Source organism: Mobula hypostoma, chromosome 6 (assembly GCF_963921235.1).
Source record: "Mobula hypostoma chromosome 6, sMobHyp1.1, whole genome shotgun sequence".
NCBI lineage: Eukaryota > Metazoa > Chordata > Chondrichthyes > Myliobatiformes > Myliobatidae > Mobula > Mobula hypostoma.
The window spans coordinates 49,193,608-49,208,406 of NC_086102.1; the positions used below are offsets into that span (position 1 = coordinate 49,193,608).

At 41.4% G+C, this 14,799-nt stretch overlaps 1 protein-coding gene across 1 annotated transcript; it reads right to left on the reverse strand.

Annotated features, from left to right (window-relative positions):
- Positions 1-9,211: 9,211 nt before the first annotated feature.
- On the reverse strand, positions 9,212-14,435 carry nyx (nyctalopin). Its single transcript, XM_063049873.1, has 2 exons — positions 14,414-14,435; positions 9,212-10,599 (listed from the first exon to the last, which is right to left on the reverse strand). The coding sequence occupies exons 1-2, from the start codon at positions 14,433-14,435 to the stop codon at positions 9,212-9,214; spliced, it is 1,410 nt and encodes a 469-aa protein (XP_062905943.1).
- Between the last annotated feature and the right edge of the window lie 364 nt (positions 14,436-14,799).

Consider the following 14,799-nt stretch of genomic DNA (forward strand, 5'->3'; position numbering starts at 1 on the left):
AGAGACTGATAGGCTGGGGCTGTTTCCTCTTGAGTATGGGAGGCTGAGAGTAAAATCATGAGGGCATAAATAAAGTGAATAGTATTTACTGGGTAGGGGAGTCTAAACTAGAGGGCAAAGAGGAGGAAGATTTAAACATGGCTATTCACGTGATGGAGCTAGCTGCTGGAAGAAGTGGTAGAGGTGGACACAATTATGATACTTTAAACACATTTTAAAAGATAGACCAATAGGAAGGGGATATGAGTCAAATGCAGGCATAGGGGACTAGCTCAGATAAGCATGGAAAAATTGAGCTAACGCTATTTCTGTTCTATATAAATCTGACTCCCTAACTTTATAAGAATTAATACATCCAAAGTATCGTACAATTTAAGATGTGACAATAATTGGCATGGTAGTGCCATTCCATACTCTCCTTCAAGCAATTTTAGATATTGCATTACATTTATTTATCCTTGAATCTGCCACTGAGGCAGAATGTTATGGGTTGACTCCATAGTTTAGAGATGAATGATTATCTGGGTTGATGCTTGGCAGGAGTTCTGGAAAACGGCTGCACTGTTTGAGGGGGCTTCATTCAGATGGAATGTTAACCCCATCCACTTTAACAACTACAGATAAAAGATTCCATGGCACAATTTGGAGAATCCATGAGCCTTTGGCCAATGTTTATCCCTCAAAAAGAAGATGAGTGCCAGGACTGTAAACATAGAAACATAGAAAATAGGTGCAGGAGTAGGCCATTCGGCCCTTCGAGTCTGCACCACCATTTATTATGATCATGGCTGATCATCCAACTCAGAACCCCGCCCCAGCCTTCCCTCCATACCCCCTGATTCCCGTAGCCACAAGGGCCATATCTAACTCCCTCTTAAATATAGCCAATGAACTGGCCTCAACTGTTTCCTGTGGCAGAGAATTCCACAGATTCTCCACTCTCCGTGTAAAGAAGTTTTTCCTAATCTCGGTCCTAAAAGGCTTCCCCTTTATCCTCAAACTGTGACCCCTTGCTCTGGACTTCCCCAACATCGGGAACAATCTTCCTGCATCTAGCCTGTCCAATCCCTTTAGGATTTTATACGTTTCAATCAGATCCCCCCTCAATCTTCTAAATTCTAACGAGTACAAGCCCAGTTCATCCAGTCTTTCTTCATATGAAAGTCCTGCCATCCCAGGAATCAATCTGGTGAACCTTCTTTGTACTCCCTCTATGGCAAGGATGTCTTTCCTCAGATTAGGGGACCAAAACTGCACACAATACTCCAGGTGTGGTCTCACCAAGGCCTTGTACAACTGCAGTAGTACCTCCCTGCTCCTGTACTCGAATCCTCTCGCTATAAATGCCAGCATACCATTCGCCTTTTTCACCGCCTGCTGTACCTGCATGCCCACTTTCAATGACTGGTGTATAATGACACCCAGGTCTCGTTGCACCTCCCCTTTTCCTAATCGGCCACCATTCAGATAATAATCTGTTTTCCTATTTTTGCCACCAAAGTGGATAACTTCACATTTATCCACATTAAATTGCATCTGCCATGAATTTGCCCACTCACCCAACCTATCCAAGTCACTCGCATTCCTCTTAGCATCCTCCTCACAGCTAACACTGCCACGCAGCTTCGTGTCATCCACAAACTTGGAGATGCTGCATTTAATTCCCTCATCCAAGTCATATATTGTAAAGTTTTCTAATTTATAATTTAGAGCCTACTGTGCATGACTGGAGAGTGTCAAATCCTCCATTAGAATAATGTAATAGAAATTTCAGGAATTTGATCAACCACTTGGTGCTTTTCATCTGCTCTCAGCCTCGATCTGTCTACTGCCTTTAACATAGTTGCCTGCTTTAGATTAGCTGATAGAAGTGCCCATTCTTAGCCCCATTCTTATCTAACCTATTGCTGCCAAGGATATTCTACCATAGTATATCTTTTGCCTACTGCACTATAATATCAGGACATTTATTTATGTGGCCTCCTATTTCTCATTATTTCTCACCCTTTCTCAAACTGTGTTGGGATTTTCAAAGATTATGCAAAGAGGGTGGGAGAGATTATCCAGGTTTCATAGAACAGGTTTAATGGATTAAAGTAGCAGCAGGAGTAGGAGAAGAGGCCAACAGTATAATAAACATTGAAACGAGTTATTCCGGTGAAAGGCTGTGGTTCAAAATGCCTCTTGGTCATAAAAGATACCAAATTGAAAAAGCATTGGTGATAGGGTTCACTGGCAATGAAAATGACATTTTGTTAGCAGCTAAAACCAGCGTCTTCATTTAGATGGGAGTAATTTAATATCAGAGAATTCCTGGGTTAAAGGGATAGTGAAATAGAATTCAACCACTGAACAATGGAAACCTGCTAGAACAGAGAATTGATAGTCCACTTCCCCACCCGTATTCCAGCCCACTGTCAAAGCAGGACTGCTCTTTCTGTTTGGATGTTCACTGTCCGTGTTACTTCATGCCAAGCTAAAAATGTCAAACAGCTGTCTGTCGTTATACCGTGCACTTGTGGCAGATGCCAACTCTCTTTGAATAATGCCTTCATGTGACTGTTGTGGCTAATCTCCACTATGATGTAGCTAGAATATTTGCTGCAAACATAGTAGCATTGATGTAAATTTACATAACGGAATTAGAGTACAATGCAGAAAGGTGCCACTTGGCCTGTTATATCCATGCTGAACATTTTGCCAATCTTCACTAATCCTATTTGCCCACGTTAGACATATCCTTCTCTACCTTGCTATTTAAGTGCCTCTCTAAATGCCTCTTAAACAGTAATTGTATTGGATCCTACAGCTTCCTCAGGCAACATGTTCCAGATATCAACCACTCTGTGGGTCAAACAGATACCCCTCAAGCCCCCTTAAAATTCCTACCTCCCATCTTACACCTATGAGCTATTGTTTTGAAAAGAGGACTGAGGTAATCCCAAATCCCACAGTCCTCACTGGGAAAAAGGAATGCGGTGCCACAGTAATGTACAAAAATACCCTGTTATGTAAATCTCCGTAAGGAAATAAACCCTAAAATATTTAACTAATGGTCAGGTTGACCTGTCTCTAGACAAGAGGAGTCACTGGACTTTCATTTAGCTTCTAATGGGAGCATATTAATGTCCAGTGTATGGGAGGGATACGGAATGAAATGTGAACCCTTTTGAGAAAGGTCCAGAATATATGCAAGGCCTAAATAAAATACTAGCAACAATTATAAGATTACATTTCTTGGAAACATCAATGATCCACTCCCCTGCCATCTTCATAACCCCAAGTGCAGAGGAGAGCAGAGATTCTGATGAGAGTATGCAAAACGAGGAAGGGGCACTGAAAGAACCAGGCATGGTACTACCTGTTTTCATGGCCCAAACCTCTCCCTGTACCAATTGCAGCCCCACCACCCAAAGCCTTTCAGAATAAGAGGACAGGTCAGAGGAATATGCAGCTAAAGGGTGGTGTAGGAGGGAGGGATTTAGGTTTTTGGATCATTTCTGCAGAAGGTTTGAATTGTTACAGTGACCTGTTACCTGCACTTGCAAGTTTAAAATCATAGATGGGCATTTTCTTTACCAAATTACAAATATTAGTGTTTACATGTCCAATCAGATACGAAATCCCTGCCCTGGGTACATGTCCAATCTAAATCTGGAATGTAGGAGAATGGGGGATATTAAATAGAGGTATACAAAATTATGAGGGGTATGGATAGGGAAACGCAAGCAGCATTTCACTCTTAAGGTTGAGTGAGACTTGAACTAAAGGTCATAGGTTAAGGGTGAAATATTTAAGGGGAACCTGAGGGGAAACAACTTCCATCAGAGGATGGTGGGAGTGTGGAATGAGCTGCTAGCAGAACTGGTGTATGCATGTTCAGTTACAACACTTAACAGAAGCTTGGATAAGTACGCGGATGGGAGAGGTATGGTCCAGGTGTGGGTTGATGGAAATAGGCAGAATAACTGTTCAGCACAGACTAGATGGACCAAAGGGCCTGTTTCTGTGATGTAGCATTCTATAACACAAAATAAAAGATCCCTTTGTTTCAACTAATCAATCCCTCAAAGAAAATTAATGTAAAACAGGCCTATAATTTTTTATGCTGACTATTGGTGTTTACAAACCTAACACCTTTCCTTACATTCCTGTGATTCCTTTATGTCTTTTACATCCTTTGGCTACTCCATAACCTCCCTGTTTAGAGCCAGTCTTTCCTATATATCTCTACCTGCATTATCTGGTTTGACTTATCTCTTTGGTGACCAAAGCCCCTAGTGCCATGCATATTCCAACATAGAAGGCCACTTCATTTCCAGAAAAATATTCTAGTGGGACTAATTGGTTATTATTTGTACTGCTACTAGTTTGACATTAAATCAGACAGGGCTTTTTTTTGTTATAATTGGTTAATTACCAACTGTGTCAAAGTCCCAAGTGTTATAAAAATGCGGGTGATACCCATATTTTGGCTGTATGGTTATAGAAATTCATTCTTATAGAATTCACAAATCTCTACCCATAAATTTGAGATATGGAATAAAATTAGCTCTCGTGGAATTTGTATGGGGGGGGGAGTAGTAAATTAATCAGCATAAATTCATTTATTTTCGGCTTGCATTTCTTGATGTGTGTGCAAATGACGTAGTTGTGAGTTACAGAAATTCATGGTATGGACTGTAGTCTCTTCCATGTGTTATATGAGGGTCACCTGAACTGTACAACATTACAAGGATAATGCATTTGTCGTGAATGCATGAGTTTGCAGAAGGTGCTAATAACTAACTGATCAGCAAAGCAAAAGCAGCTGGCATGAAAGGTTCAATCACAGAATGGGAAGGGTTTCAGGTGAATGACTGATTCCAGGCTAGTGAAAGTTGAATCGTGGTGTTCTCCAATGATCAGTGTTTGGACTATTGTGGTTTATATTTATACATATCTACATTGATGGATCAGTTTTGGGTCTAAAAGCTGTGAATCTTCACACTTCAGTGGGCTGTGAAGAGGATGCTGAGAGACTGTCACAAGATATAAACAGGCCAGTGGAAAGGGCAGATATGTTGGCATATGATGTTTAATGCAAAGTAATACTTGTGGGGGTGATCTACCAGGGAGAAGGCACAACAACTGGGTTTCTGGCACTGAGTCTGCCTCTGTGGCTCAGAGGAAGGGGGCGGGAGGAGAAGAGGAGTGAGGTAGTGATAAGGGGATTCCATAGTTAGGGAGCAGACGGAGGCACCTCGATGCTATGTTGCCTCCCAGGTTCCAGGATCGGAGATGTCTGGATTGGGTCCACAACATCCTAAAGGGGGAGGATGAGCAGTCAAAAGTTGTGGCACATATTTGTAGCAACAACATGGATTCTGAAGAGACAGTGTAGGGAGTTCAGTAGACAGCTGAAACGCAGGACTTCAAGGTCAGTCGGCTCTCGATTTCTGCCTGTGCTGTGATAGTCAGGGCAGGAATAGGATGATAGTACAGATGAATGAGTGGCTGAGGACCTCTTGCAGGGGGCAGGGTTTCAGATTTCTGGATCATTGGAATCTCTTCTAGGGAAGATATGACCTTTTCCAAAAGAATGGGTTACACCTGAACTTGAGAGGGACTGATATCTTGTGGGCAGGTTTGCTAGGGCTGTTGGGGAGGGTTTAAAGTTTAAGCTGTGTACTAATTTGGCAGCAGGCTGGGAACCAGAGCGACCGGGCTGAGGATGGAGCAGGTGCAGGGTGTGGTGAGACTGTGAGGAAAGACAGGCAGATGATTGGGCAAAATTGTAGTCAGTGGGATGAATTGAAGTGTAACAAAGGGAGAAAATCAAAAAGGTTGATGAATACAGGACTCCATGTGTTATATCTGAATGTACACAATATATGGAATAAGGAAGATAATCTTGTAGCGCAGGTAGAGATAGGCAGGTATAATGTGGGCATCACTGAGTCACGGCTGAAAGAAGATCACAGTCGGGAGCTCAACATTCAAGGATACACATTGTGTTGAAAGGACAGGCAGGTGGGCAGAGAGGTGGAGTAGTTCTGTTGGTAACAAACAAAATGAAATCAAAACCATAGAAAGAGGTGACGGGATCAGAAGATGTGGAATCCTTGTGATAGAGTTAAGAAACTGAAAGGGTAAAAATACCCAAACAGGAGTTATATACAGATTTCCAAACAGTAGCTAGGATGGGGGATAGAAATTACAATGGAAGATAGAAAAGTTATGTTAAATAGGCAATGTTATGATAGTCATGGGGGATTTCAATATGCAGATAGATTGGGAAAATCAGGTTGGTGCTGGAGGGAATTTGTGGAATACATCTGAGATAGCTTTTTTGTGCAGTTTGTGATTGAGCTCACCAGGGAAAAGGCAATTCTGGATTGGATATTGTGTAATGAACCAGATTTGATTAGGGAGCTTAAGGTAAAGGAACCCTTAGAAGATTGTGATCATAATATGATAGAATTCACCCTGCAGTTTGAGAGGGAGAAGCTAAAGTAGGATGTGAAAGGGTTACCATATGAGGAACGTCTGGCAGCTCTTGGGCTGTATTCCCTGGAGTTCAGGAGATGAGGGGAGAGGTCATAGAAACATTCCAAATGTTAAAAGGCCTGAACAGATTAGATATGGCAAAGTTATTTCCCATGGTAGGGGAGTCTAGGACAAGAGGGCCCGACTTCAGGATTGAAGGATGTCCATTTAGAACAGAGATGTGGAGAAATTACTTTAGTCAGAGGGTGGTAAATCTGTGGAATTTGTTGCCACGAGCGGCTGTGGAGGCTAAGTCAATGGGTGCATTTAAAGCAGAGATAGATAGGTTCTTAATTAGCCAGGGCATCAAAGGGTATGGGGAGAAGTCAGGGGAGTGGGGATGACTGGAAGAATTAGATCAGCCCATGATTGAGTTGCAGAGCAGACTTGATGGCCGAATGGCCTATTCCTACTCCTATATCTTATGGTCTTATGTATCAGTATTACAGTGGAGTAAAGGGGTTTACAGAGGAATGAAAGAGGAGCTGGTCAAAGTTGACTGGAAGGGGGCACTAGCAGGGATGATAACTGAACAGCAGTGGTTGGAGTTTCTGGGAGCAATTTGGAAAACAGGCATAGGATAAATACATCTCAAAGGAGAAGAATTATTCTAGGGAGGATGACGACAATATGGCTGGCAAGGGAAGTCAAAGATAGCATAAAATGAAAAGAGGGACTATAATTGTGGAGGCATTAGTAGTGATATTTTAAGAATCACTAGATTCTGGAATCATTTTGGCGGATTGGAAAATTGCAAATATTTTTACACTCTTTAAGAAAAGAGGAAGGCAGAAAAAGAACATCACAGGCCTGTTAGCCTGACTTCAGTGTTTGGGAAAATGTTGGAATCCATCATTAAAGATGAGATTTGTGGAAGTCGAAGTCGTTGCCACAGATGGCTGTGGAGGCCAAGTCGTTGGATATATTTAAAGTGGAGGTTGATAGGTTCTTAATTAGTCAGGATGTCAAAGTTACGGGAAGAAGACAGTGTTGAGACGGATAATAGATCAGCCATGATTTAATGGCAGAGAAGACTTGATGGGCTGAATGGCCTAATTCTGTCTTATGGTCTAATGCAAGATGATGCATTTTGGTAGAAAGAATGAGTGGAGGCAATGCAGATAAAAGGATTGTATCCTCAAAAGGCTGCAGGAGCAGAAAGATGGTAGGTAAATATACACAAACCACTGAAAGAGTCAGGGCAGAATGGGAAAGCTATTAGTAAGATATATGTAGTTCAGGGCATTGTCAACAGAGGAACTGAGGGCAAAAATGGGAAAGTCCTGGTCTATAAAATATTGGTCTGGCCTCACCTGGAGTATAGCGTTCATTTCTGTTCACCACATTGGAAGAATAATGAAGAGGAATAATGACGAGGGCACAGAAAGGATTTACGGGCCAAGAGCAAAACTATAAAACAGGATGGGAATGGAGAAGGAAAGATAAATGGAGATTTAATAGAAATATTTAAATAATAATGGAAAGAATGTATTATGGGGAACCATTTCCTTTGATAGAGGAATTGAGGATTATAGATCACAGGTCTAAAATAAAAGGGAAGAGAAGTAGGAATGACCTGAAAAAAATACTTTTTGCGCAGCTGTGTGACTGCAATTTAGAATGCGTTGCCTGCAGAAGAGTAGAGGCAAATTCTGTTATAGGTTAGTGCCAAATTGAATGAAGAATATCAAATTCCATGAACTGATTACTGTAGCCAAGGGTTCCATTGGCTGTCAATGCTGGAGACTGACTTGAAGGTATGGACCTGATCAGGTATTTGGGGAACTGATGTATTGCTGTTGTACTAACAGAGATATTTTGCTTTCTCAGCCTCAATTTACAGAAAGTATCAATGGAACACAGTAGTTAATAGAAATGTAGATTTCGTTCTAAGAAGTTTTGTATATATTGATAAAAATCTTGCCGCAGTAAAATTAGGCTGATATCAACATTTTCCCTTGGCTACATGAGTAGACTGGTTAAAATGGCAGCAATGTCAAAGTAACAGTTCTGGCTACCTCGGCTTAAACATTCCAAGATGTATACTTGATCTGTTGCTTTCCCACCAATAAAATACATTTCTAATGCAATACACAGTTACCACAATCTTCCCAGCAATAATCACTAAAAATCATGCACAGAAGATCAAATGGTTATCGCGGCCATCCAGTAGACCAAATCGGGTGCATTTTACTGAAGAAAATATTTACAAAATGGATTCAAGCAGACGAATTCGTGGAAGAGAACTTAACATTTTCGACACAATAGATTTTCATTAAAATGCTTTACAAAATACAATATACTCTGTCTTCACAGGTATATTATGCAAAGAAATAGAAAAATCTTAAATGTACACGTGCAACATTAACAGTGTTTCTGAGCTACTGTTATAAAATATAGTTTTAAGATATACCACTATTCAGCCAAAACCCGTACTTCGATACAAATGTACTGCAAAATTAGATAATCCATGCAGATCGAGAAATTGAAAAAAAAATTGTATCGGAACGCGGGATGAACGAGCCGCTTTGCACCTTCCAAGATCTCTGCCAAGTTAAACGTACATTGTTCGGGTTTTTTTTAGGTACACGGGGAGCATTGGAGTGAATAGTACCCGACTCCAGCCTTTTCCCTCTAGACCCGCGAACTGCAGAAACAGTAGAATGCACAACTAAATCCTGTGTCAAATATTATAAAATATAATGACTAAAACAAGGGTTTGAATGAGTCTTTTGACCTGATGTCGTTCGACGTTAGCGGCTGCAGATATTTCCTCATCAATTCCGGTTGGGTCTGACACATTCCTAAACATTTCAGTGGTGTTTTCAGTCTCAAACATTTTTGGGAAGAGAAATTTAGAGATAAGGCTGCTGAACCTGTTCTCCGTGGTGGATCGGGGCCATTCTGGGATCGCTGGTGTGTATGTTGTCAGATTCAGTTCTGCTGGTTCCAAGCAAGCACCTTCTGCGGATTTGCTGAAGGGGACCTTACTTAAATCCATGCCGGCTACGGACTCCGGAGAGGCACACGGGATATCTCGAACGAGTTTGTAGTTTTCCATCCATTCCTTCAACCACTCCATCCTGCAATCACATTCCCACGGATTCCTGAACAGATAGAGTCTTCCTATGAAGTACACCGGCTGAAAGACTGAGAAGGGGAGTCTGGTCAGGTTATTGCTGTTCAGGTGCAGGGAGATCAAACTGGTCAAGTTTTCAAAAGCCTCTTCTTCAATGTAAGTGATTTCATTTCTGTCCAGATAAAGAACTTCTAATTCAAGGAGTTCGCTAAACCAGGTGCTGGACACGTTCACCAGGAAATTTCCCCCCAAGTTTAGCATCTTCAACAGCCTGAGCTCTTTAAATGCAAACTCGGGAAGATTGTTCAGAAGATTGTCATTAAGGTACAGATATTCCAGTTTCACACAGTCTTTAAATCCTTTGTCGTGGATTACTGCGATTTTGTTATCTTGAAGGTTGAGATATTTCAAATTGACTAGCCCCTGTAGAGAGTTGTAAGCCACTGCTTCGATCCTGTTTCGCTCCAAATACAAACGGGCCAAGCTGTCCATACCCCTCACTGCTCCGGGTATTCTTCTGAAATTGTTCTGCCACATTTGCAACTCTTGTAGAGAAGTCGCTGCTGTGAAAATGCGGTCTGGAATATTAAACAGATTACAGTCGGACAAATCGAGTTTCACTAGGCGTTTAAGGCCAGTGAAACTCCTGGTATGCAGATATCTGATGTACTCGTTGTGCGCCAGTTTCAATTCACTGAGATTAGGCAGCCCTTTAAATGCTCCCGGGGTGATGAAAGAGATGTTATTGTGGTCAAGTGACAAAGATCGGAGAGCGGGAAGAGTGCCAAAGGCCTTTTCTGACAAAAACCTGATACTGTTTTTATCCAAGTTGATAGCGGAGGCTTCACATGGGAACTCCCTGAGGACTTGCGATATCCCAGATCGGTCGCAAAGAACAGCGCAGTTCCGTTCTCGGGTGCAAGTGCAAGCAGGAGGACATAAACGGACACAAGCCCAGAGAGCAGACACTCGGACGGGAGCAGACAAAAGCACTGAGATATAAAAGAGAGCAAAATACAAATAAATCAAATAAACTAGATCAGCAAATAAAAACACCAGAAGGAAGTTCCAGGAAATAGTTCCAGTGTGAGGAGATGCAATGGAAAGAAAATTGTACATTGGTTTATCATTTAATCTTATTTTACTAAAATGAACATATCAATTAATTCCATTTGGTCAATAATTTACAAGACAAAAATTGGCGATGTAATGTAACCAACTGATACCACAGCTGGGCTAACTTCTAAATTCCGCCTTACTCTCCTCCCACCCAACCTTATAACTATATACTTCCAGTTAACGATATGATCTTCACTGAAGTGATTTTGGAAAACCCGTGACTTATATTTGGAGTGGAGGACTGGTAAAGGTCCTCCTATACTGTGGCCGTGTTCCTTTTGAATGTCAAGGTGACTGTGACATGGTGCACCTGACTTCTCACTCTCTATAGGGAATTTTTATGACATCTGATCAGGTAACCAAGAGGTGGATCCTGCATGTGAGTTCTGACATCAAGTACTTGTTTTAATGGAAGCACCGAGCCAATAATGTACAGGCTTAGATGTATCGTACAGAGAGAAAAGTTCAACTTTTACCAGCCAATTTGAAAATTAGAATGCGGATAATTATATTATTTAGATTTAAGATCCAGTTACAGTCATCATGGTGACTGTGAAACTATAAGGTTGTGATACACTGTAAATCCTTGTTTCACTAATGCCCCTTAGAGAATGAAGCATTGGTGTTCCGATCTAATCCATTTCCAATGTGACTTCCCTTCCACAGCATTATGATTTACCCCTAACAGCCCAGTTAGCACTCAGTTCAAGTGACAACAACTAAGTCTTCAGAATGAAGATGCAGTACTGTAAATAATGTTTACAACTAATGTGTTCAGTGAGGGTTAGGTAGGACGGGAGCCCCCTAATCCTTCAGTTATTTGGACTGAAATGATTTTGAAATATATAGAAGAGATGGAGAAATAGGCACAAGTGTTCTTGCTGTAAATACAATGACCAGGGTTGTTGAAAGCCTTTGGGACATAACTTCCTATCAAAGTGTTATAGAAACATAGAAACATAGAAAATAGGTGCAGGAGTAGGCCATTCGGCCCTTCGAGCCTGCACCGCCATTTATTATGATCATCGCTGATCATCCAACTCAAAACCCCACCCCAGCCTTCCCTCCATACCCCCTGACCCCCGTAGCCACAAGGGCCATATCTAACTCCCTCTTAAATATAGCCAATGAACTGGCTTCAACTGTTTCCTGTGGCAGAGAATTCCACAGATTCACCACTCTCTGTGTGAAGAAGTTTTTCCTAATCTCGGTCCTAAAAGGCTTCCCCTCTATCCTCAAACTGTGGTCCCTCGTTCTGGACTTCCCCAACATCGGGAACAATCTTCCTGCATCTAGCCTGTCCAATCCCTTTAGGATCTTATACGTTTCAATCAGATGCCCCCTCAATCTTCTAAATTCCAACGAGTACAAGCCTAGTTCATCCAGCCTTTCTTCATATGAAAGTCCTGCCATCCCAGGAATCAATCTGGTGAACCTTCTTTGTACTCCCTCTATGGCAAGGATGTCTTTCCTCAGATTAGGGAACCAAAACTGCACACAATACTCCAGGTGTGGTCTCACCAAGGCCTTGTACAACTGCAGTAGTACCTACCTGCTCCTGTACTCGAATCCTCTCGCTATAAATGCCAGCATACCATTCGCCTTTTTCACCACCTGCTGTACCTGCATGCCCACTTTCAATGACTGGTGTATAATGACACCCAGGTCTCGTTGCACCTCCCCTTTTCCTAATTGGCCACCATTCAGATACTAATCTGTTTTCCTGTTTTTGCCACCAAAGTGGATAACTTCACATTTATCCACATTAAATTGCATCTGCCATGAATTTGCCCACTCACTCAACCTATCCAGGTCTCCCTGCATCCTCTTAGCATCCTCCTCACAGCTAACACTGCCGCCCAGCTTCGTGTCATCCGCAAACTTGGAGATGCTGCATTTAATTCCCTCATCCAAGTCATTAATATATATTGTAAACAACTGGGGTCCCAGCACTGAGCCTTGCGGTACCCCAGTAGTCACCACCTGCCATTCTGAAAAGGTCGCGTTTATTCCCACTCTTTGCTTCCTGTCTGCTAACCAATTCTCCACCCACACCAATACCTCACCCCCAATACCGTGTGCTTTAAGTTTGCACACTAATCTCCTGTGTGGGACCTTGTCAAAAGCCTTTTGAAATTCCAAATATACCACATCCACTGGTTCTCCCCCATCCACTCTACTAGTTACATCCTCAAAAAATTCTATGAGATTCGTCAGACATGATTTTCCTTTCACAGATCCATGCTGACTTTGTCCGATCATTTCACCGCTTTCCAAATGTGCTGTTATCACATCCTTGATAACTGACTCCAGCAGTTTCCCCACCACTGACGTTAGGCTAACCGATCTATAATTCCCCGGTTTCTCTCTCCCTCCTTTTTTTAAAAAGTGACGTTACATTAGCCACCCTCCAATCCTCAGGAACTAGTCCAGAATCTAACGAGTTTTGAAAAATTATCACTAATGCATCCACTATTTCTTGGGCTACTTCCTTAAGCACTCTGGGATGCAGACCATCTGGCCCTGGGGATTTATCTGCCTTCAATCCCTTCAATTTACCTAACACCACTTCCCTACTAACATGTATTTTGCTCAGTTCCTCCATCTCACTGGACCCTCTGTCCCCTACTATTTCTGGAAGATTATTTATGTCCTCCTTAGTGAAGACAGAACCAAAGTAATTATTCAATTGGTCTGCCATGTCCTTGCTCCCCATAATCAATTCACCTGTTTCTGTCTGCAGGGGACCTACATTTGTCTTTACACATCTTTTCCTTTTTACATATCTATAAAAGGTTTTACAGTCCGTTTTTATGTTCCCTGCCAGTTTTCTCTCATAATCTTTTTTCCCCTTCCTAATTAAGCCCTTTGTCCTCCTCTGCTGAACTCTGAATTTCTCCCAGTCCTCAGGTGAGCCACTTTCTCTGGCAAATTTGTATGCTTCTTCTTTGGAATTGATACTATCCCTAATTTCTCTTGTCAGCCACGGGTGCACTACCTTCCTTGATTTATTCTTTTGCCAAACTGGGATGAACAATTGCTGTAGTTCATCCATGCAACCTTTAAATGCTTCCCATTGCATATCCACCGTCAATCCTTTAAGTGTCATTTGCCAGTCTATCTTAGCTAATTCACGTCTCATACCTTCAAAGTTACCCTTCTTTAAGTTCAGAACCTTTGTTTCTGAATTAACTATGTCACTCTCCATCTTAATGAACAATTCCACCATATTATGGTCACTCTTACCCAAGGGGCCTCTCACGACAAGATCGCTAATTAACCCTTCCTCATTGCTCAATACCCAGTCCAGAATAGCCTGCTCTCTAGTTGGTTCCTTGACATGTTGGTTCAAAAAACCATCCCGCATACATTCCAAGAAATCCTCTTCCTCAGCACTTTTACCAATAATAAACCAAGAAAAGAATCATCTGGTAGAGAAAATAAGGGGAAAATAGGAAAAGATGCAGTGAGAGTGGAAATGAATTGCGGAGTTTAACATTAATGGACATTTCATAGCAATTTCAGACAAAAGTTCTAAGTAAGAGAAAAAATATACAGCTGGCAAGGTTAGTTAAATAAGTGGTTATAGCTTAGAACCCAAACTGTTGATAATTTTCCAAGTGATTGCACAAATCACATAAAGTTGAAAGTGAGTTGTTAATTGAAATGGATGTTAATGTTAATTACCGTTTAAAATTATCAGAAGCATCTTGGTGCTTTTTCTTCTGTGGCATCACAGAATACAAATATGCCAGGGTGATCTTTACTAAATGCTATCGAGAAAAAGATACAAATGATACAAAATATGTATAATCCATTCAAAAACATGTCATGTTTTTTTAGAAACTAAGGCACATTATCAAGGTTTATAATTGCAGCATATAACACATTGGAATTAAGAATAATATGCATAAAGCAAGAAATTCTGTTTATTGATTAACTTACCGATGATGATTCTCACCCTGAGCTGAATCTGTTATTTCACTTGTTTTCTGAGTTGTGATTCTAGCTCAACAGATCTCCCAGTAAAGACAAATTCTGGAAGCTTCGAGCAATTTTTCTAAAAGCCATCA